This window comes from Aquarana catesbeiana, linkage group LG11, assembly GCF_042186555.1.
Source record: "Aquarana catesbeiana isolate 2022-GZ linkage group LG11, ASM4218655v1, whole genome shotgun sequence".
Classification (NCBI taxonomy): Eukaryota; Metazoa; Chordata; class Amphibia; order Anura; family Ranidae; genus Aquarana; species Aquarana catesbeiana.
Genome location: NC_133334.1, coordinates 42,934,003 through 42,958,222, shown reverse-complemented (window position 1 = coordinate 42,958,222; position 24,220 = coordinate 42,934,003). Strand labels below are relative to the sequence as shown.

At 42.9% G+C, this 24,220-nt stretch overlaps 1 protein-coding gene across 9 annotated transcripts in view; it reads right to left on the bottom strand.

Annotated features, from left to right (window-relative positions):
* The window catches only part of SHANK2 (SH3 and multiple ankyrin repeat domains 2), a 951,897-nt gene that overhangs the window by 637,467 nt on the left and 290,210 nt on the right, over nt 1-24,220 (bottom strand). For all 9 annotated transcript variants that reach the window (XM_073604227.1, XM_073604226.1, XM_073604228.1 and 6 more), the window contains exon 5: nt 14,572-14,680. In XM_073604227.1, coding sequence (XP_073460328.1) covers nt 14,572-14,680 — 109 coding nt within the window. The remainder of the gene's footprint in view (nt 1-14,571; nt 14,681-24,220) is intronic.

Sequence of the window (24,220 nt, the reverse complement as noted above, 5' to 3'; positions counted from 1 at the left end):
CATACTATAAAAACAACACAAAATCCTGATCATAAACCAGAATTAAATCTTCACCTCCTGCCCTCAGAGAAAAATTATATATCTTGATCGCCACAGGCAAAAATTATTTCCTGTGTCACTCTGTGGTACATCGTGGTTGTAACAATCTGTCACTGATGGTACTCCGAAGACTCACCAGCGTATTCTGGAGTGGGTGGGAAGAGTTGTGCAAGATTGAACGTAACGTGAACAACATTCTCTTCTCCAACACTGTTGTAAAAGACTCCAAGTTCAATCCAACAACATCACTGTCCTTGCGAATCAGTTTGTTGAGTCTGTTGGTGTCGGACACCCTACGCCTGCTTCCCCAGCATGCCACTGCACACAGTAGAACGCTGGCCACCACAGACTCATACAACATCTTCAGAAGATGTTAAAGGACCTCAGTCTCCTCAAAAAGTAGAGTCGGCTTTGGCCCTTTCTATAGAGCACCTCAGTGTTCTTGATCCAGTCCAGCTTATTATATATGTGCACCCCCAGATACTTGTAACTCTCTACTACCTCCTCATCCACTCCTCAGATAGAGATTGGGGTCACTGGTGGCTTCCTCTTTCTGAAATCCATAACCAGCTCCTTTGTCACATTTAAATACAGATGATTATCCTCACACAATGTGATAAATTTCTCCACCACAGTCCTACACTCAGTCTCTTCCCCATCCCTGATACATCCCACTAAAACTTCTGAAGATGGCAAGACTGTCTGGTAGCTGAAATCAGTGGTAAAAAGAAAGGGAGAGAGAGAACTGTCCCCTGTGGAACCCCAATATTGCTGATCACCCTATCTGACACACAGTCTTGCAAATGTACATACTGCGGTCTTCCCGTCAAGTAGTCCACAATCCATGACACAAGGCAAACATCAACCTCTATTGCTGCTAGCTTCTTTTAAATTTTAGAATCATACTTGCCTAGGTGGATGCTGCATCTGTCCCCCCACGGGCTCTAACACTGAGAGCCAAGCGATCTAACACCGCCGATCGATCGGTTCTTAGGGCTCCCTGAGCAGAGAGAACTGGCGACTGTCAGTCACTGCTCTCTGCTCTGCCACCTCCTTGCTCACTGGAGCTCTGGGCTGTAGAGGGGGTGGGAGCATCCAGCTCAGGCTCTCAGCGGCATGCTGAGAGGATGAGCCGAGTGCTGGTCCAGGCATGTGGGCAGATCCCGACTTCATTGTCACGATCTTGCCTGAGCCTGGACCGGCTCCGTGACATCAGCTGAAAACGAGTCACAGGAGTGCAGTACAAACTCCACTATTATGATGGACAGGAGAAGTACAGCCAAACAAGCTTTGGCTGTACTTCCCCTTAAAAGACCAGTATACAATGCTAAAGACCTACTTATAAACCAGTATACATTTCTAATTAAAGGTCTATTTAAAGACCAGTAAACATTCCTATTTAAAGACCTATTTAAAAACCAATATACATTTCCTATTTAAAGGCCTATTTATAAACCAGTATACATTCCTATTTAAAGAGTAATATACAGGACGTTCCTATTTAAAGGCATTAACAACTAAGATATGAACTCAAATGTAGTTTAAATGTTCTGCGTGTTGCTTTGTTTGTTGTTTCTATCGGATACTAGATATCAAAAGTTGATAGCTAAGAATACTTTTAAAAGTAGAAGAAGATGGGCATTTACATGTGTTTATGCACAATATAAGGAATCTTGTCAGTATTGCCTTAAAGAGGAGTTCTGCCCCCCACAAATTAATTAAAAGTCAGCAGCTACAAATACTGTAGCTGTTGACTTTTAATATTAGGACACTTACCTGTTCAGGGTTCCCGCGATGTCGGCACCCCAGCCGATTTTCGGATCGGCTCTTGGGTGCTACCGCCACCATTCCCTACTGCGCATGCGCAAAATGTGCTTCGCTTTCTGACTGGCTCGGTGGTGGAGGAAGGAGGGGGCTGTACTTTCAAGGGACAGCCGTGGCGCAGTCTCCTGGAAGTGAGGAAGGGTATAGAGGTCGACCGATATATCGGCCGATATTTGGCATTTTTTAATTATTCTGCATCAGCCGATTGTGCTGCAAAATAGGCCGATAAAAACGTCAGCGCGACTTGCAAATGACTTCTGTAATAGAAGTCAATGCAAGTCGCCTGAAGTCTGTGGAGTGACTAGTCTCTCCTATCTGAGCAGCCTGCCAAGTCTGAGAACATCACTGAAAAAAGAAGCAAAGAGATACAATTGGGTAGATTTACTAAAGCTGGTGCACTCAGAATCTGGTACAGCTGTGCATGGTAGCCAATCAACTTCTAACGTCAGCTTGTTCAATTAGGCTTTGACAATAAAACCTGGAAGCTGATTGGTTTCTATGTGGAGTTGCACCAGATTTTGCACTCTTCGGTTTTAGTAAATAACCCCCAATGTTTCTATTTATCAAAGGACTGAACTCTGGTGTGTAGGAGATCTCAGTTTAACCATTTAAAGATTAAATCTTTTCTGACGAGTTGCTTACAAGTAAAAATCCCATATTTTCTGCTAGAAAATCACTTAGAACCCCCAAACACATTATATATATATATATTTATTTATTTTAGCAGAGACCCTAAGGAATAAAATGGAGGCTGTTGCAATATTTTACGTCACACGGTATTTGCGCAAAGGTCTTTCAAACGCAATTTTTTGGGAAAAAATACACTTTAATGAACTTAAAAAAAACTAAACAGTAAAGTTAGCCCATTTTTTTTTCCGTCCAAAGTTTTGATAACCTGTTTTTGTGTATTTAATATTTAAGATATAGTATTTCCAAGGGTTCCTCATTGGGAATTCTGAAGGATAAGGAGAGCCTATTTTTAATTCCTAAAGCTCCCAAGACTCCCATTATTTATTATTTACCTAAAGTTCACAAGAACCCTATCTGCCCCCCGGGACGCCCCATCGTGAGTGGCATTGATTCAATCACATCCCGGGTGGGCAGATATATTGATTTTTTTCTCCAGCCCCTAGTTCAAAAAATGCCTTCGTACATCAAAGACACCCGCCATGTGTTGAATCTCCTTTCTAACACTGTCATTAGACCTGGTATGTGGATGGTAAGTGCTGATGTCACATCTTTATATACCATTATTCCCCACGATATGGGTTCGGATGCAGTTAAAGGAGCTTTAGTCAGGGATTCAGGTCTTCCCGCAGGTCAAATTTCCTTTATTATGGAGCTGCTTGTTTTTGCGGCCTCCCACAATTATTTTTGGTTTTCCAAATCAGTTTTACCGTCACAGTCGTGGTGTCGCTATGGGGGCCAAATATGCCCCCAGCTTGGCAAATCTTTTTATGGCCAAGTGGGAGGAGGATGTCATCTATGCCCACCGGAGTCCCCACCTTGTCCTGTGGGCCAGGTATATAGATGACATCCTCCTCCTTTGGGATGGTGATGGCCAGGAGCTCCAGCAGTTCTTGTCCTCCCTCAATATAAATAATCGTGGAATCCATCTTAATTTTGAGTTGAGTCAGACTCAGATCCATTTTCTGGACCTCACTCTGACCATAGAAGGGGAAAATTTGTCCACATCCACTTTCTTCAAGGAGAGTGACCGTAATTCCTACATCTCACTAGAAAGTTGTCACTATAGACCCTGGCTTAATTCGATACCTAAAAGCCAATATATGAGAATACGTAGGAATTGTTCGGATCCTGACAAATTTTTATCACAGAGCAGCACTCTCACGGAGAGGTTCCTTGAAAAGGGATACACCAGTGAGAACTTATTGCCAGTTTTGAGGGATGTGCAGGAGATGGATAGGGAGCTCCTATTGAGAGACAAACCAAGGGTAAGGAGTCTTGATCATAATTTGGGAGTACCCTTTATCACCACCTATTCCCTTCAACACAAGGAAATAAAACAATTAGTTTCCAAGCATTGGCATATTGTTACCAATGATAAAGTTTTGAAAGAAGCTTTACCGCCTAAACCCAAAATTGTTTTCAGAGGAGCTCCTTCACTTAGGAATAGATTGGCCCCTAATATATTGGATCCCCCAGTGAATAGGACTACCTTTTTTGATCAATTGACTGGATTCTACAAATGTAATAAATGTTGGGTTTGTTCTTTCAACTCCTGTTCGAATAGGAGGACCCAGTCTTTTGTGTCTACAAGCACTGGTCGAACTCATCTTATCACCCCATTTATTACTTGTTCCACTTTTGGGGTGGTCTATATGTTGCAATGCCCGTGTGGCTTGCAATATGTGGGGCGGACCAAACGTCCCCTCCAAGTGAGGCTTAACGAGCACATCACCAATATTCTTACAGGCTTTAAGAACCATTCGGTTTCCAAACATTACCGTCTGATACATGATAGAGATCCCTTCAACACCCTCTTTTTAGGGATCGACCGGTATAAACCTCACTGGCGAGGGAGTTCCATGGTGCGAGAGATTTCCAAATTAGAAATGTCTTGGGTCCATAGGATCAAAAGTTATTCGCCCCATGGATTGAATATAGATGTGGATGTCAACGCTTTTATTGACAATTCTTGAATTCTGATGTTGATGGGGACTATCTGGATAGGTTGAATAGAATATACCAGAATTGTGGAATATCTAATTCCATCTATTTGTTGTCACTATTAGTTTTTTTTTTATAGAATATTGTTTTAGCCAAACCTGAGGTATGGGCCTAACCTCTAATACTATTATAGTTATGAGGTAGTTTCTCCAGGCAAGCTTGAGTATGTGATTGATTTGGCCTATATTTCTTGTTGCAATTTATATTTTCTATGTTTTATTTTTTTTTTTTCCTTTTATATGAGTTAAGGCAATTTTAGTTTTGGTATGTGAATAGTTCGTCTTATTCACAGCCAATATGGAGCTCTACAGCCCTTTTTATTTTAAGATGATTTTGTTTGATTTATAAATTTTCCTTTTAATATATATTTTGTATAGATATCTCAAGGATTTATTTTGCCTTGCAACATGATTCTGTATGGCATAATAGAATGTTGATGGGTTTGTTATTGCTTTTTACCTTTTGGACCTCCATTTATTTCTATTCTTGTATGATTTAGAATTGGTCCTATTATATTATATGAGTATTGTTTATGCCTACAATTATATAGAGCTTGACCACTCTTGTATTGGTAGTTAAATAACATCATTACTTTATAAGTCTTGATGCTAATTTTGGATATGTCAATCATTTGAATTTTATTTGTGCTTGTTTTTTTTCAGAGGGATGTAAGTCCGGTGGCATCTTTTGATGTTAATTAGGCCTCATTCCTTATGATATATACTGTTGGTGCCCACATCCAAGATGGCGCTCCGTGATTCCCTTAGCGGGACTCAGAGCGATGCTTGGTGTGCGCATATAATGTGGTGGCTCAGCACGCTGCCCGTTTCCCATTGAAAACGTCAACGTATGACGAAACGCGTCTGGGAGGGACGTGCTGACGTCACCACGTTGCCCTGTTGAGGACGGGAGTTTGTCTGAGTGCCGGCCGGCATTGTTTTTATCTTTCGTTTAAAGTGTAAGTGTTATTTTACTTAATAAATCCAGGATTATACAGTATCACACTATTGGTTGCTTCTTTAACTACATGCACTGCTGAGCTCGGGTCCAGTTTACCAGGACGCATCCACGTTGTCCTTGTCAGGAGTTCGGTCTTTGTATATGTCACATCTGCCCACTTTTTTTTAGATATCTGGTAAGCAGTATTTCCCTAAGGTTCGCTGCAATTTTATATCCTTTGTCTCTTCGTATGGTGATAAGGTTTCAGCTGTATGGAGTCTGCTCACACTAGTTTGCCATCTGGTAAGCAGTTTGTACATGTGGTTTGCTGCACCTAGAGGGATCTCTTTTCATGCCTTTATCTGCTTGATAGTTATATGCTAACTTTTGACCTATATCTGGTAAGCAGATTCTGTGTAAGGTTCACGTTCTTTAATTTTCTCTTCACTAAGCCCACACATTTTTTTGCATGATTGCATGGCACTCACATAACAATCCTAGCTGTTGTTCCTAGACACTGGATGTTTTATGACTATATATGATTTTGGGTCTATGTTGAGTGTTGCACTTTCTATTGATATTTGGAGTGCTTTACATTATCAGTATTACGCTATGTTTTTGTCATATATTTTTGGATAAATCTCTGTGGATTGGATATACGGGACGAGTGTGACCCATCCTGCCTCACTGGGATCGCTCCTCAAAGGCCCAGGCTGGGTTTAAGCCACTCGCCTTATTTTGGCTTGCTTCTGGTAAGCATTTCACCATATAGATGTGTTCCAGTTATATGTCATCTCACAACATATGAATTAAGGAAGAATTTCACGTTTTTTACCCATGACTGTTTGATTTTTTTCTGTTTGGGACTTTTTTCCGTATGGGACTATACACCTTCATTATTGCATTTAACACTTTATAGCGCGGTTTTCTGTTTTTTATTTTTCTTTTAGTTTTTTTTAAATTATACATACAAGTGCACTGATTAGAGGCTTGTTGTGTTTAATAAATGTTTAATTTAAGAAATGTTCTGTATCACTTCTTATTACTTAAGTCTGCTTTCACACTGGAGCAGGCATTGACGGTAAAACCCTGCGCTTTACGTCATTTTAGGGGCGCTATTCGGCCACTAGCAGGGCACTTTTAACCCCGCTAGCGGCCGATGAAGCGGTTAAATGTGCCTGTGTAGCGCCGCTGCCGAAGCACTTTGCAGGCGCTTCGGCATCATGCCTATTAATTTCAATGGGCAGGAGCAGTGTATACACCACTCCAAAGATGCTGCTTGCAGGACTTTTTTTTAACGTCCGGCCAGCGCATCTCCTCAGTGTGAAAGGACTCGGGCTTTCACACAGACTGCAGGGGAGCTGTTTTTCAGGTGCTATTTTTAGCCCAAAAGCGCCTGAAAAACGCCCCAGTGTGAAAGGGATCTAACTGTTAGATTTTATGAGATGAAGGGAAAAAAAAAAGAAAAAACACACGGCATCATATAATCGGCCGCCATGATTTATAAATATCGGCATCGGACAGAGAAAAACCCATATCGGTCGACCTCTAGAAGGGTACCTGTCAAAAAAACAGGTACCCGTTCTCCCCTCCCCCCTGAAAGGAGCCAAATGTGCCACCGCGGAGGAAGCAGATAAGCGGAGGTTCCACTTTAGGGTGGAACTCCGCTTTAAACTACTGTATGCAAAATATTTGAGTCGATAAACCGCAATGGTTTTTTTTGCATGAAATACCAGATTAAAATTTCCAATCTAGAAACCCCTTATTGTGATAAACCTAACACATGGAAGAGCAGATGGCCTAGGTCAGCAGAGAGAATAACTGGACACTCTAAAACTGGCCATATATTGAGCAAATTTTGCTCAGTGGGTGGCCCTGTTGGTCTCTTCCCACCCAACATTCCTTGATTAAAAATTTGAAGGAGCCAGGCAGAAAATTGTCAACCAAACAGTGACTGCATCCAATCAGATACATCCACCGTTTAGGTATTTTGACAGCTGAGGGGACTGGCTGTTAAAATACAACAGCCACAGCGGGGGATTCATTCTTCCGCTGCATAGTGAGGATGAAGGAAGGAAGCCTGCAGGCTAAATGGAAAAAATTTATATGTGTATGGCCAACTTTAAAAGAGGAGAGGGCTATGACATGCAAAAATGGATGGGCCTGTGGGAAATGACTAGTCGTTTTTTTAAGTTTAGAGGCACACTGCAGGTGAATAAAAATGTATGGAAAGAAAAACAATGCAAGTAAGCATTCAAAAATACTGATTTTTCTGTGCTTTTTACCTGTAATTGTTTAAGATGGTGACAGGGCCTCTTTAAAGTGTTAGGTGGTAATTCTCCAGACGCCTTAGCTCATTAGCCTCTCCAGTAAATAGCTCAGCGTTGCTATTACTGAACTTCAATAATTTTTTTAATTTCTTGTCGTTCTGAAATTTCTTTAGATCATGGGCTTTTTTTTTTTTTTTTTTTTTTTTCCAATAACATTTTTATTTTATTCTGTTACCAAAGTTTACATTGCATAGAATACAACGGGTGAAGTAGTAGAAAAGTGCGATATATGGTATTAAACAAACAAGTACAGGTACATGTAGTATTTTCCTTAGTGTGTTGCGAGAGAGTCATGGTTTCTAAGCCAGCATGGTTACAACAGCTTCTCAACATCGCAAATTAAGGATAAACCTCTCATATCTAATAACAAAAGTAACTTATGTAATAAGAGCAAGAGAAGAGAGAAAAAAAAAAAAGGGAAAAGAATAGGGAAAGAAAAGAAGTAAAGTCACCTGAGTGAGTCAATGATCCGTTTATAAAGAGTCCTCCCGGAGGTGCCACAGCTCCCAGACCTTATCGTGGGCTTCCAATCTGTCCTGCATCCTGGCCGTCATCTTCTCCATCAGTTCCACATCTTTAATCCTCGCATACAGTGCCTCAGGGGTAGGGGGGGGTTTCTTTTTCCAATTCAATGCTATGAGGCATCGTGCGGCCGTTAAAATATGGCGTACTAATTTTTTATTGGTTTTTGAAAACTTTAGTGGGGATAATCCTAATAGGAAAAATTTAGGGGTCATAGGAAGTGATTTTCCCAAGAGATTGGTCAGTAACTGCTGAACTTTTCCCCAGAAGGTGACAATTTGGGGGCACTCCCAGTAAATATGAAGAAGGGTACCCCTGGCTCCCGAGCATCTCCAGCATCGATCTGAGCTAGTGGGGTAAATGGCATGGAGTACATCTGGGGTCATGTACCAGAAGAAAATTATTTTGTATGCGTTTTCTTTATACAATGTGCAAATTGAACTTTTCGCTGCCTGAGACCATATCACCTGCCATTGTTCCGTGGAGAGTTCCTCCTTAAGGGCTTTCTCCCACTTAATCATATAGAGGTGTTTGCCTTGCGCCTCTGTTGAGTAAGAATTTAAGATTTTATAGATATCAGAGATCAGTCCCCTCTGAGTCAAACCTGTCATAACCAAGTTTTCAAAGGGGGTTAAGGGGGAAAATTGCAGGTCAGGCGTTATGGTCAGGGCATAGTGGCGGATCTGTAAATAGCTATAAAAAGCTTGGCGTGGTATATCATATTTAGTTTGGAGTTCGGAGAAGGATAATAGCCTACGTGTTCTAGGGTCTATTATGTTGCCGAAGTGGAACAAGTTTCGCGAAGACCATGGGTAGGACATCTGGTGTGTGAGGCTATCCGGCACTTTGGGGTTGTAGATAAAGGAGGTTAACAGCGATTTTTCAGAGGAGAGGCCATGTGGGGAGCGCAGTGCTTTCCACATCTTACGGAGTTGGGACATGGCTCCTAATAGACGTTCATGGGGCACCTCCGCGTCCGCACACCAGAGCAAGCTATTTGGATGGGTTGGGGCCAGCCAGATCTTCTCAATTTCTGTCCACTTATTGTAGGACCACTGGGTGGACCACGAGATTATAGCTCTGAGTTGAGTGGCTTGGTAATATTTAATTAGATTCGGTAAAGCAAGGCCACCATCAGACCGAGCTGCCATAAGGACTGATTTAGGGAATTCTATGCTTTTTATAATTCCAGACAAATTTAAGTAGATCTATCTGAAGTTTTCTAAGATGTTTGTATGGGACTGAAATGGGTAATGTTTGAAATAGATAGAGTAGTTTCGGGAGGATCGTCATTTTAATGGACGCTATTCGCCCCAAGAGGGAGAGGTGATGTTTTTTCCATCTGAGGAGCATGGCTCTGATAGAATGAAATAGGGGGGGGAAGTTTTCCTGATAAAGAGTTGCGAATGTTGGAGTAATGCGGATTCCCAGATATTTTAAAGATAGAGTTTTCCAGTGATATGGGAAGTGGGCCTGTAAGTGTGCGATTTCCAATTCAGGGATATTTATTGGGAGGGCTTCTGATTTGGACGCATTAATTTTATAGCCCGATAGGGCCCCATATTTATCCAGTTCGGCGTGGAGATTCGGGAGGGATATTCTAGGTTGTGTCAGGGTCATAAGGATATCATCAGCAAACAATGAGATTTTAAACTCCCTACCGCGAACTGATATCCCGTGGATATCCGGGTTACCTCGGATGTGGGCTGCTAAAGGTTCCACGCATAGCGCAAACAGTAGGGGAGAAAGGGGGCACCCCTGCCGTGTACCGTTGTGTATTGGGAACGGGGCCGAAACGGCAAAGGGAGTTCTGACCTGTGCAGTGGGGTTAGAGTATAGGTGCTGCACCGCCCGCAAGAAGGGGCCCCTCAGTCCTATATGCTGTAGGGTGGCGAACAGGAAGGGCCAACCCAAATGGTCAAAGGCTTTTTCGGCGTCCAGGCTTAGAAGCAGAGACGCCGAGTCCTCCCTGTTCGCCACATCCACCAGGTCAATCACTTTCCTCGTGTTATCCCCCGCCTGTCTAAGCGGCATGAAACCTACCTGGTCTTTATGTATGAGAGAGGGGAGAACTACATTCAGGCGGATTGAGAGTAGTTTCGTGAAAATTTTTAAGTCGGAATTCAGAAGGGCAATGGGTCGATAATTAGCACATAATACGGGGTCTTTGTCTGGCTTGGGAATCAAGGTAATAAATGATCTTTGCATGTCAGCTGGGACCGGAGTGTCCCGGAGAAAGGTGTTAAAAAGTCTGCTCATATGTGGGAGTAGGAGCGGGAGGAAGGTTTTATAGTATTCGTATGGTAGGCCGTCAGGACCTGGTGATTTACGAGATGGTAGTGATTTGATCATAAACTCTATTTCCTCCTCTGTAATAGGTGCGTTTAGGGCCTCTAAGTCTGTAGTTTGTAGGCGGGGGACACCACTTTGTTCTAGATAACGATCATGGGCTTTTTAATGACAGATCTTGTACTTTATTTTAGCTTACAGAAGTCCACTGTCATTTATCTGCAGATTTTATTATAAAGTTAGCATCAATGAAGATAGTATAAAACAGGATAAATATATCCTTTAATAAACAAGCTTCTGAGCGAACACAAGATCTGTCCGGAAAGTACCTAGCCATGTTAGGCCTCATGCACACGAGACGCCAGTGCAAACACTGCTGAACACATGTTTTTAAAAGCTGAAACCGGCGTTTAGAAACGCCCGTTTTGCCGTGTTTGTATGCCGCGTTTAGCAGAGTTTTACCGCGTTTGCGTCTGCAGAGCAGAGAATGATATTTTGCGACCAAACGAATTTGGGGCCCCATATCTTGGGGCCACTTGGTGCCAGGAACCCCAAATTTGGTTTGCTAACACAGTGGAACTAGTACTACAACATATACACAAATTGGGGGGTCCTAGCACTAAGTGGCCCGAGATACGGGGCCCCAAAGTCAGGTCGCAAAATGTCAAGCACTTCTGCAGCAGAGAATGACATTTTCCGACCTGACTTTGGGGCCCCATATCTCGGGGCCACTTGGTGCTAGGAACCCCATATTTGGATATATTGTAGTTTAGTTCCACTGTGTTAGCAAATTTGGGGTTCCTAGCACCAAGTGGCCCTGAGATATGGGGCCCCAAATTCGGGTCACAAAATGTCATTCTCTGCTGCAGTTTACAATCATATTTCTGTTTTCTGGTCCAAAAAATAGGGTTCCTTTAAAAACACTTACAAACGCAAACGCGGCTAAACGCAGTACCGGCGTTTAGCCACGTTTGGCGTCTGAAACGTGGAAAACTTTTGCATCTGAACCCATTTTTTTGCTTCTGGAAAAACGAGGTTAAACACAACTGCCTAAAAATGCCAAAAAACGAGACTGTGTACATGGACACATAGGATAACATTGAATGAGTTCAGGGGCAGTTGAAAAAAGTGTCCAACTGCCTCTGAACACGCGTTGAACAGAGTCTCATGTGCATGAGGCCTTATATGAAAAATAGAGATATTTATTGAAGCAGATACAACAAACATTGTACATAGTACAATGACGTCTCAGTCCCTTACAAAATAGGCACCTTGGGACCGCCACAGTTTTCCCAGCATCTCTTACACTGTTCAAAACACTCTGCAAAATCCTTTGTTGAATCGCCATCAGCTGCCCCTGCAAATTTTCCTGAATCTCATCAATGATCTAAAATCTCTTCCCTGTCTGTAGGGGAGCTGAGTCACCTGGATTATTTGTGGTATTGGCAAAAAACTCTGCACAAGTTGTGATTTCATAGATGGGCACGTTTTCGTGATGAAGCTGACAATCACCATTTGCCCATAGCAGCTGCAGATTTCTTAGTATTGCATCTCTCAACCTTCAAAGAACATTGAGCTAGAACTCCTTATTAATTGTTTGGCCTGGAGGAGCGTACTCATGATGGACAACACCTTCCCAATCAAAAAACACAGTTAACATGGCCTTGATCTTGCTGTGACTTTGCGGTGTCTTCTTTGGACGTAGAGAACTAGGTGACTTCTATTGGGACGATTGTGCCTTTGTTTCTGGATCATAGCATAGGCCCATGATTCATCTCCAGTTATGACCTTCTTGAGGAAATCTGGTTCATTGCTAGCAGTTTGAAGCAAGTCATTAGCAACTGCAGCAGGGTGTTCCTTCTGTTCTGGTAGCTGAAGCCGCGGAACAAATTTTGCCACAACGTGTTTCATGCCAAGATCCTGAGTGCAAGTCCCAGACACAGTCATTTTTGGAATCCTCAGATCAGCTTCTAGTTCTCGTACTCAGTAGCTGATCTTTGTTGATTGCAGTCCATACACGTTCAACATTATCAGGTGTTCTGCTTGTTGAAGGCCTCCCAGAACGTGGATCAGTTTAAACAGAATCTAGACACTCTTTGAAGTGTTTGTGTCACACTTTTATTTGTCCTGCACTCACTCAATGCATCAGCCTTGAAAGCCTTCTGAAGCATCCAAATAGTTTCCACCAAGGAATGTTCAAGCTCAACACAAAATGTAATGCAGATTTGTTGCTCTACTCGCTCAGTCATTTTGAATGCGATGACCACACAGGACATATGCTCACTCAACGGTGTCTAGTGCCCCCACTGACTAGTACAATGAAGTAGTCATTGTTCACACAAGCGCATTCAAGTCCACTTTACTTAGCTGCCAGGTTACATCGATGTCGCGTAAACTGCTCTCGTTATATTAACAAAGGCTGGACTTTTCCCTGACAGACCTCATATTCCATGTGTGGAACCTACAGGTGTCCATTTTTTTATGGTCTTCTTACACAAGGTATATCAGTGGCGGCTCGTCCATAGGGGGCGCACGTGAGCCACCCCCCCAAAGCTGGTCACCAAAAAAAAACAAAAAAAAAAAACGGTCCTTTAAATGCACTGTGTATGGAGTGCACTATGGGTAGCGTGACGTCTATGAAATCACGTGATTAAAGGCAACGTGCTTAATTTGCCAGGTTTTGTGAGTGCTTGTGGTGCAAAGCAGTCTGCCACAACACTCCCATCCTACACCGCTGTAAGACATGGGCAGTGCTTTCCCTGGAGGCACGTCATCATTTCCAGTTTCCCCTGGCCCTGTGTCCACATTATGGAGGAGAGTGCAAACACAGGACCACAAGTGCCGGACCTCCCATAAGTCGGTTCTTGTCATCAGTACTGCGAGTCCCGTGGGGAGTCTGTGGTGTCAGAACCATAAGTCCCACAGGTGGGGGTAATAGAGCATTGCATGATTGCACCTGTCTCAGAGAGCATTCTCTCTGAAACAGGTGCAATCATGCAATGCTCTATTACTACCAATAAGACACCAATCAAAGTGAGGTTGCAACAGGTGGGTGGCCTGGGAATTGTGTCCACAAGAGCACTTATTAATAAAAAACGTTAAGTCTGCCACTGACCAGTTTGGTAACCAGGTGACCTCCCCTCACTGACAGCAGCCCCCCTCCCCCTGTGCCATTGTGTATTCCCATTTGCTCATCCAGGTGCATGCCCCTGATTACTCAATGGGTGCGATCTCCCTGTACCGTTAGGTTTCGTGCATCTGGGCTCTACTGAACCATTGCTTTTTTTTTTTTGCAGTGATGTTATAGCTTTGCAGGACTGTGTGCATATCTAGCCCAGAGATGAAAGTGTCAAAAGGTATTCTTTTTCCCACATTCCATGCTGACCTATATACACCTATCTGTAATGTTGATCTGTATACACCGTCCTGTGATGCTGAGCTGTATACTGCCCTGTGATGCTGAGCTGTATACTCTGTCCTGTGATGCTGAGCTGTATACTCTGTCCTGTGATGCTGAGCTGTAAACTCTGTCCTGTGATGCTGAGCTGTAAACTCTGTCCTGTGATGCTGAGCTGTATACTCTGTCCTGTGATGCTGAGCTATATACTCCTAACACTATGGGTGGAAGCAAGTGAATTACAGGGGAAGGACTGGGTGGATTCTATAAGGGGTGCGACTTGAGAAGTGGGAGGGGTCCAAAAGGAAGGGCGAGGTCTGGGGCCCCCCATCCTAAAACTTCACCAGCCGCCACTGAGGTATATATAGGATACATTGTTATATACAAGTATGCTTGTGGTTAAACCAATAATATCGAATCCAAATGTCATACTTATAAACACTGAATAATCAAATTATCACTTGGTTGTAACTATAATGATGTTAAAACCAATTCAATGTCTAGACAGAAACTATAGCAATGCTCGCCAGGTTTCCTTACCGCCACTTTCTGGGTCATGGTAATTTGGGTCCAGCCCCCGATCTAACATTTTGCAGATTTTCTCCACAGAACAGTGCTGAATGTAGTCCATCAGTTTTCTCAAGTTAGCCTAAAAAGATAAGAGGCAGATGATTAAAAGGGTAACTAAAAAAGGTTTCTGCTCAATTTATTTTAATTTGTTGTGAGGTTTAAAAGTTTTAACTGATATTTGTTTAATTATTTCCCTACAATTTTTTATTTACATATAAAAAAACTTGCAGTCAAGTTTGAGAAAATGACTCTATATGATTATGTGTCTCCATTCACACAGCATACCTAAATTTTTTTCTCACCTTATAGAGGTTTCCCAGTAGGAGGTGTCATGGCTGACTGCAAAGCTTTTTGAGCAATGTTAGACTGAGCCTATCCCAAGTCTGCCCTCATTAACATGCAATGCATAAAGCCTAGCCTCTACACCACATGTGTCAAACAGAAGGCCCACGGGCCAAATCTGGCCTGCCAGGACATTTCATGTGGCCCTCGCACCGCTCAAGCAGCTGTAGCACCCCCCTCCTCTCAGCCCCCACCTTGTCTCACCAGTCAGCAGCAGAGAACAGGACATAACTCCTCTGCCAGATCCTGTGCTTCTCCGTGCAGCCACAGAGAGGCTCATCTCTGCACCCCCCCCCCCCCTCATCTCAGCAGTCGGCAGCAGAGTGGAGGACAGAACTCCCCTGCCTGTCTCAGCAGTTGGCATCGGCAGAAGAGAGAATTACTCCAGACTACAGATCTTGACACTCTCTGCAACTGCAACACCCCCTCATCTCTGCCCCCTCTCCCCATCTCAATATTCAGCAGACTACAGTGCTCCAGGGGTTGTCTCGAATTCAAATTTTCGACTTTGCAATTTTTTGATAAAAGTTTTTTCATTGGTCAGGTGGATACTATACTAGTTGGCTTCTATATAAACCTCTGTTATTCTGACTGTTGGGCTATTTTCTTTATATGCCTGGTTTGACCATAGGAGCCACACCTTAAAACTAAAGGTGAGTGGGCAACCAACCTGTTTGTTGGATCCCCCATATTAGCTTATTTTTTGTTTCTTTGGGTGCACTGCGCTGTAAGGGTAGGGGACTCTTGACATATGATGGGGGGGAGGGGTGGGGTGCTCTACACATCTAGTATTACAGATACAACCATAATAATGTGGGATGTGGCCTGCGATGAAATTGAGTTTGACACCCCTGCTCTACACCTTTAATCCTTTGTTAGGACAGACAAATCTAGTTACAATTAATAATGAAGATCTGCTTGCACAGTACATCCAGGGTTAATTCTGGAAAACACAACTGCCCCACCCCTCACAAACAAAGAGAACTACCTGGGATTTGTTTCTTACTGGAGGGTCCAGAATAGGGCATTATAAAAAGATAAGCTCCAGTTTTATTTATTTATTTTTTTTCCCAGTTTTTACTTTTTGCTATGTAAATGCAGACATGTGACAAATATAAATCCCAATTTGGCTGCAAAATTGTAAATACACTTTAACTCTCACAAAAGAATACTAAATTTTGAAAAGTGCTTTGACTAAAACAAGATAGCATTATTTTTGTTAACAAAATACAGCTTTCTTCTTACTTAGTTCTTGTTTTCTCTCCTTGCATTGTGTAACTCCTGTAGACTAACCGCTTGCCGACCGTATACTGTATGTATACGGTGCCAAGGCGGCTCTCCTGCGCTGGATCCCATACCTGGTACGTGATCCAGCACTTCTGGGTTGGGGGCGCACAGGTGAGTCAACGGCGGCCTGCTTATGCTGATTATTCACAGTGGGAGCTGATCAGCGGGTACTGCGGCGGACTCAATGTCCCCCAGCACCCACCGATTATTCGTTATAGGCGGAACGAAAGTCTTCATATGTAAACAAGGCAGATTGCCGTTCTGTAAGCAGGAACACAGATCTCTGCCTTCCCCTAGTACAAGCATCTCCCACAGTTTAGTAAAGCACAGGCTAGGCAGACAGTTAACCCTTTGATCACCTCTGATGTTAACCCCGTCCCATCCAGTGTCATTAGCACAGTGAAGCAATATCGCAGTCCCGCTAAATGTTGCTAATCGCTGCCATTACTAGCAACAACAAAAAATTTTAAAAAATTCCAAGACATATACTATAGTTCTGAGACGCTATAACTTTTGCGCAAACCAATCACTATACACTTATTGGGATTTTTTTTTTTTTTTATTAAGAATATGTAGCAGAATATATATTGGCGCAAATGTATGAAAAACATTTTTTATAGCAGAAAGTAAAAAAAAAATGTTTTCTTTTCAAAATTGTCGGTCTGTTTTTGTTTATAGCACAAAAAATAAAAATTGCAGAGATGATTAAATACCACCAAAAGAAAGCTCTATTTGTTGGGAAAAAAAGGACATACCGTATTTAATCGGCGTATAACACGCACTTTTTTCCCCTTAAAATCAGGGGAAAATCGTGGGTGTGTGTTATACACCGATCCCCGCTGATTGTGAGGAGAGGAGCGAGCGGAGCCGAGATACACAAAGCCAAATGTACTTTGGCTGGACTCGGCTCCTTTCCCAGTCCCGCCCCTGAGCCCTGAGCCGAGTCTAGCCGAAGTACAATCGGCTTTGTGCATCTCGATCGGCACCAATTTTAAAAGAAACGAGGCTGCAAAGACACAGGGAAGGCTGCAATGAAACAGGCTGCTTTTTATGTCTAATAAAAATTGTTATTTGAAAAAAAGAAACAGGCTGAAATGACACAGGAAAGGCTGCAATGACACAGGCTGCAATGACACAGGGAAGGCTGCAGATGGACACGATAACGCTGCATTGATGGGCATTTAAATGTACGTTTTTTTCTTTAAACTTCCCTCCTAAAAGTTTTTTTCCTTAAAATTCCCTCCTAAACTTGGGGTGCGTGTTATACGCAGGCGCGTGTTATACGCCGATAAATACGGTACATTTTATTTGGGTACAGTGTCACACGCAGTGCCGTATCGAAAAAAATGACCTGGTCATGAAGGGGGGGTAAACCTTCCGAAGCTGATGTGGTTAAATAACTGTCCGTTGGACGTGTACATGCTCTAGTAGTGGCAGTGACTACAGCAGAATGTGCCAGCACACCATGCACTAGTAGGGCTGCTTGTAGTCCAACTAAGGAGTGCAGAGTTAAATTTGACAATGCTGCAGCTGAACTGAGTAAACTTTGTCACCCCAGGAAAGAAAGTGTGTGGACACACCTCACTAAAAGAATTAAAATTTTTACCATAATAGGAACATTTTTACAAAAACAAGAATATAGCCAACAACATATTTGGTTTAAGTGTCTGGGTGGAGATTAGATACACTTTAAAAGCATAGTGTACCAATGATGCTAGTTTTACAAACTGTTCTGGGGAATTTAACCACTTCAGCCCCGGAGGGATTTACCCCCTTCCTGACCAGAGAACTTTTTGCGATACGGCACTGCGTTGTTTTAACTGAAAATTGTGCGGTCGTGCGACATTGCACCCAAACAAAATGGACGTCCTTTTTTTACCCACAAATAGATCTTTCTTTTGGTGGTATTTGATCACCTCTGCGGTTTTTATTTTTTGCGCTATACAAAAAAGACCAACAATTTTGAAAAAAAAAAAGCTATATTTTTTACTTTTCGCTATAATAAATATCCCCAAGAAATATATATATAAAAAAAATAATTCTTTCTCAGTTTAGGCTGATATGTATTCTACATATTTTTGGTCAAAAAAAAAAAAAAAAAAATTGCAATAAGCGTATATTGATTGGTTTGTGCAAAAGTTATAACATCTACAAAATAGGGGATAGATTTATGGCATTTTTATTATTATTTTTTTTTTTATTAGTAATGGCGGCGATCTGCGATTTTTATCGTGACTACGACATTATGATGGACATATCGAACACTTTTGACACTATTTTGGGACCAGTGCTATAAAAATGCACTGATTGCTGTGTAAATGACACCGGCAGGGAAGGGGTTAAACATTAGGGGGCGATCAAGGGGTTAAGTGTGTCCAAGGGAGTAATTCTAACTGTGGGGGGTGATTGTCTCACTAGATCATGACAGAGATCACTGCTCCCGATGACAAGGAGCAGTAGATCTCTGTCATGTTGCTAAGCAGAACAGGGAAATTCCTTATTTACATAGGCATCTCCCCGTTCTGTCGCTCTGTGACACGATCACGCACCCCCGGCGGACATAGAGTCCGCGGGACCCGTGAGCACGAGCCCACAATGCTGCGATTTAAAGGGGACGTACCTGTACGCCCATTTGCCCAGCCATGCCATTGTGCCGACGTACATCATCGTGCGCTGGTCGGCATGTGGTTAAAGAGCCCAGCAAAAGCTACTTCTGTTAAGACTTTCTCTAACCGAAACTCCATATGCTTTCTGTATGAGTAGTGTGTGGTGGCGGGGGGAGGGATAGTCACTGCACTGCTATGATTTATTCAAAACAGTCTTTGCAGATCAAGCAAGATCTTCTAGACCACTGCTATGGATATATGTGACGTCAGGGCCAAGAAGCAAGGGCCTCAGAGTGTCGAGGAAGTGTCGGCACTCTTTGCATAACACCTAAAGTCCAAATTTAGAAAATAAAGGGAGTCTCACATGCACGGGGTGGTGACAGAGTCTTTTTAAACTTAGCTTCGCATACATACAAAAAAGTGCTTACAAATCCACCTGCTTGCTAGAAAGAGAAAAATATGAAATATTCATATGCAATATTATATATTTATCAGACTGAGAAAATAAAAAAAAAAAAGCTAATTAAAAATTTATTTTTTATCCCTGTACATAATAAATAATGAAAATATATACAACATCCAATATAACAAGCCAAACACTCCTTTAAATACCTTACATGTTTTGTTACGCAACAAAACAACACTTATTACAGAATTTCTGATGTATAATTTCAAGTCCTCCTTTAATAAGAACATCCTACAAGTGGTGAAATATTTTTCTGCCTAGGGACTTGCCTGATGAAGATGTGTGAAAAAAAAATGTAGCAAGGCTTATAGGGGTCTATTTATAAAGGACTGAACAGCAAGTTCACCCGAAAATTGTAAACACCCAGGTAGGCTACTTTAGGATGGTTTTTACATTATGTATAATAATTGGAAAGCAGAAAATATTATAAACTAAGGGATTTACCCAAGCAATCTTCACCCTGCCCAGAAAGGTTTCTACGGGTACCTATGCTGCTCTTTTGTCTACAATCACGTTCCCTACACAATTGCCAAAAGATGTCTTTATCCACTTCAATACCGGGCACTTTCACCCCCTTCCTGCCCAGGCCAATTTTCATCTTTTAGCGTTGTCACACTTTGAAAGATAATTGCGCATTCATGCAACACTGTACCCGTATGAAGTTTTTATCATTTTTTTCAGACAGATAGAGCTTTCTTTTGGTGGTATTTAATCATCAATGGGTTTTTTATTTGTTGCTAAACAAACAAACAAAAAAAAGACCGACCATTTTGAAGAAAAACAAGTTTTAGTTTTTGTTTTAAAATGGTGCAAATAGGTAATTTTCTCCTTCACTGATGTGCGCTGATGAGGCTGCACTGATGGGCACTGATATGCAGCACTGATGGGGCTGCGCCGATAATCAAGGCAATGATGATCAGTGCCCTGATTATCAGTGTAAATGTGTGATGTCAGAATTGTCAGTTACCGGCTCTCCCCACACTGACAGCGCGTGAGGAATGCCGATAACCGGCAAGTTTGTTTACATGTGATCAGCTGTGATTGAACACAGCTGATCACACCGATATGACACTGGGCACTGATATGCAGCACTGATTGGCACTGTTGGGGCTGCACCAATAATCAAGGCAATGATGATCAGTGCCCTGATTATCAGTGTAAATGTGTGATGTCAGAATTGCCGATTACCATCTCTCCTCTCCTGACGCTGTGACAGCGCGTGAGGAATGACGATAACCGGCAAGTTTGTTTACATGCGATCAGCTATGATTGGACACAGCTGATCACATAGTAAAGGGCTTCTGTGATTGGCCATTTGCTACAATCTGTGATCAACTTTGTCCGATGGACACAGCGATGACAGAGCACGCTGCATGCATGCCCCAGGGGGCGCGCGGGGGGGGGGGGGAGTGGTTCTGAGAGAAAGTCCATAGACGCTCTCCCAGAACTGGACGGCCGCGCTGTAGCCTTCTTTTGGTTATAGCACAGTTGGGAAGTGGTTAAAGTAAAACTAGTTTTGGATAGAGTGGAGAGGGATTAGAACACCTGTCAGTTTTATTGCTGTCTGTGCCCCCGTTAAAGAGATTCACCCTCTCTATTTATCCTGTTTACCATTTTGAAAGTGAAAGTAAAGAAAATCTAAAATTTTGGGTTATCCCCAGAAAATGAATAGAGGTGAAATGTTCCAATGGAGACACTAGTTCTGGTGACCTGGGGGTCCCCAAGGGATTACCCTAATTTGCGAGGATTTCCTCTCACTTCCTGTCCCATAGCCAAACAGGAAGTGAAGGGAAATTTCAGAAATGGGACACAGATGGCGAAAAAAAAATCTGACAGGGGTTATAACCCTCCCTTATGCCGTGTACACATGACCGGACTTTTCGACCGGACTGGTCCGACGGAACGATACCGTTGGACAATTCGATCGTGTGTGGGCTTCATCGGACCTTCCGCTCATTTTTTCTGTCGAAAATCAGACGGACTTTAGATTTAGAGCATGTTTCAAATCTTTCCGACAGACTCGAGTCCGAGCTAAAAATCAGTTTGTCTGTATGCTAGTCCGACGGACAAAAAACTACGCAAGGGCAGCTATTGGCTACTAGCTATGAACTTCCCTATTCTAGTCCGGTCGTACGTCATCACATTCAAACGACCGGACTTTTGAATGGACTTTAGTGTGTGTGTGCAAGTCCGGTTGTTCGCAAGTCCGGTTGTTCGCAAGTCCGGTTGTTCGCAAGTCCGTCTTAACTCCGTCGAAAGTTCGTCGGAAAGACCGTCAGACGTTTGATGCTGAAAAGTCCGCCCGTGTGTACACGGCATTACTCTATCGAAAATGAAAAAAAAAAAAAAAGTGTTGATTAGAGTTCTACTTTAAATGTGCAGCCAGTGCATATGCCTAGATGTGCCCCAGGGGCGTCGGGAGGGGGTGGCTAGACGTGGCTGAAACCCCGAATGTGCCCCCGAAAAGCCCCGAGCCTCAGGCATGCAGCTCACAATTGAAAGCCCCGAGCGGCGGGACCGATCTGATCCCGAGCGCCGCCGAGTTTGGCCGAGTGCCATAGCAATTCCCGCCTTCTGGAGCCTGCAACGCCTATGATGGATGTCCCCCTGGTCCAATGCTGGGACCGCGGGACGTGTGACGTCCATCATAGGTGCTGCAGGCTCCAGAAGGCGGGAATTACAATGCGGCCGCCACGCCACATCCCCGCTCTGCGCTCGGGTGGGCCGCTCTCCTCTTCTCTTCGGGTCCTCCTCCTCCTCTAACTGACTGCCTGGCTGCTGTGACACTGCACACCACAGCTGAGGTAGGTCAGACAGTGTATGTAAATGTCAGTGTATGTAGGTCAGTGTAGGTAGGTCAGTGTATGTAGGTCACTACCATCAGTGTATGTAGGTCAGTGTAGGTAGGTCAGTGTAGGTAGGTCACTACCATCAGTGTAGGTAGGTCAGTGTATGAGGTCAGTGTAGGTAGGTCAGTGTAGGTAGGTCACTACCATCAGTGTAGGTAGGCCACTACCATCAGTGTATGTAGGTCAGTGTAGGTAGGTCAGTTTAGGTAGGTCAGTGTATGTAGGTCAGTGTAGGTAGGTCACTACCATCAGTGTATGTAGGTAAGTGTAGGTAGGTCACTACCATCAGTGTAGGTAGGTCAGTGTAGGTAGGTCACTACCATCAGTGTATGTAGGTAAGTGTAGGTAGGTCACTACCATCAGTGTAGGTAGGTCAGTGTAGGTAGGTCACTACCATCAGTGTATGTAGGGCAGTGTAAGTAGGTCACTACCATCAGTGTAGGTAGGTCAGTGTAGGTAGGGCAGTGTATGTAGGTCAGGTAGGTCAAGGCCCAGCCAAAAAAAAAAAAAGGCCTGCGTCACGTGTACAACCCCCCCCCCCCCATTTCCGGCCTTGGACTTCGGGCTGAAGCCCCTGGTCTTTTTGCCACCTAGCAATGCACCTGATGTGCCCCACCTTCAGGAAAATCCCCTACAGTTTTTATGAAATTCCACAGGGCTTATGTAAGTTGTCATATAAATATAGATCATGCTCCATTAAGTTTTTCTTCTTTAGTTCAGTTACTATAGAACTGGGCTACCATCCAAAATGCCTCAACTATATTTCACTAAATTATATATAATCCCAAATACAAGTTTGTGCATCAGTATGACTCATACGAAGACTCAGGAAGAACCTAATTAAATAACAACTATACAATCATCATGTCATTTTTATTGTATCAAAGTAGATCACAAAAAATAACTGTTGTCAGCTACAAAACCTGTATGTTTAGAGGAGCAAGAATTACAGCATTGCTTGATGACTAAGTGCCATGGGAATTTTACCTTACCAACCCACGTGGGCTCAGAGAGCACCTCTACAAAGTTGTAAAGGAGGGGGAGAGGCAGATGCTTTATTTGTATTTTTTTATAATGAAAGCTTAAAGTATTTTAGAAGAACTTGGTCTGTTGAAATCAAAGTTTGTCTCTTGGATATCTTTTATCATGCATCTCTGTCCTGTTACTGGCCAGGTGAAAAAAATAGAAAAAAAGCTTAAAAATAAATGTAGCCACCACATCTAAAGACTAGTAAGCTGTATTACATTTTTTTTATTACATGTGCTTTAAAGGTTAGGTTCACCTTTTGGAACATGTTGTCCCTCCCCCAATCCCCCTTTAACAGGGGATGGCGGTTCTTTACCCCGCACCCACTGTCACTTTTTGAAAGTAGCGTGGTCGTTCAGGGCTCTGCTCACACAGTCACATCATTCATTCATAGTTTCAAGTGAATGAATGAACCAAATGAATGTAGTTCGTTCACAAACCCTGCAGCTTTCAAACTGACAGCCTGTATGGAGGTACAATCCGAAAGCTGCAGGCCTGCAGAAGACATTACACCCATAATCTACTGATCACGGGTGCAATGCTTTGTAGGCTCCTGCAGGAAAAAATAATAAATGCACATTTTTTTCTGCAAAAAAAAAAATGCATTATTTTTTCTATAAAAAGGTGAACTTTAAGCACATCCAAAACATGGAAGCTCTCCATTGTTGACTGTACCTGTCGCAATCTGCATAACGAACACACAGAGTTATGAAATTGCCCCAAAGAGAATCTGCTAAAAAGCGTATCCTGAAAAAACTATGTGAGAACCCTTAATAACAAAAGGCGCCATTCTTAGGCTCCCAAATTACATAATGTTTCTAAAGGCAGGGAGCCCAATGCATGCACACAATGTACATCTCTGGCATGGTCCCTGTGTGCCAGGGGGACACCATCCCCGTGCCACACAATCAAAATGGCACCCAAAAGAAGCCATAGAGAAGATGCCAATGAGGGACCACTCGTGAACATCGTTGGAGTGGAGGTGAGTATAACCAAATATGACTGGGTTTGATGCTCAAATGCCAAAATTAAAAGCACATTAT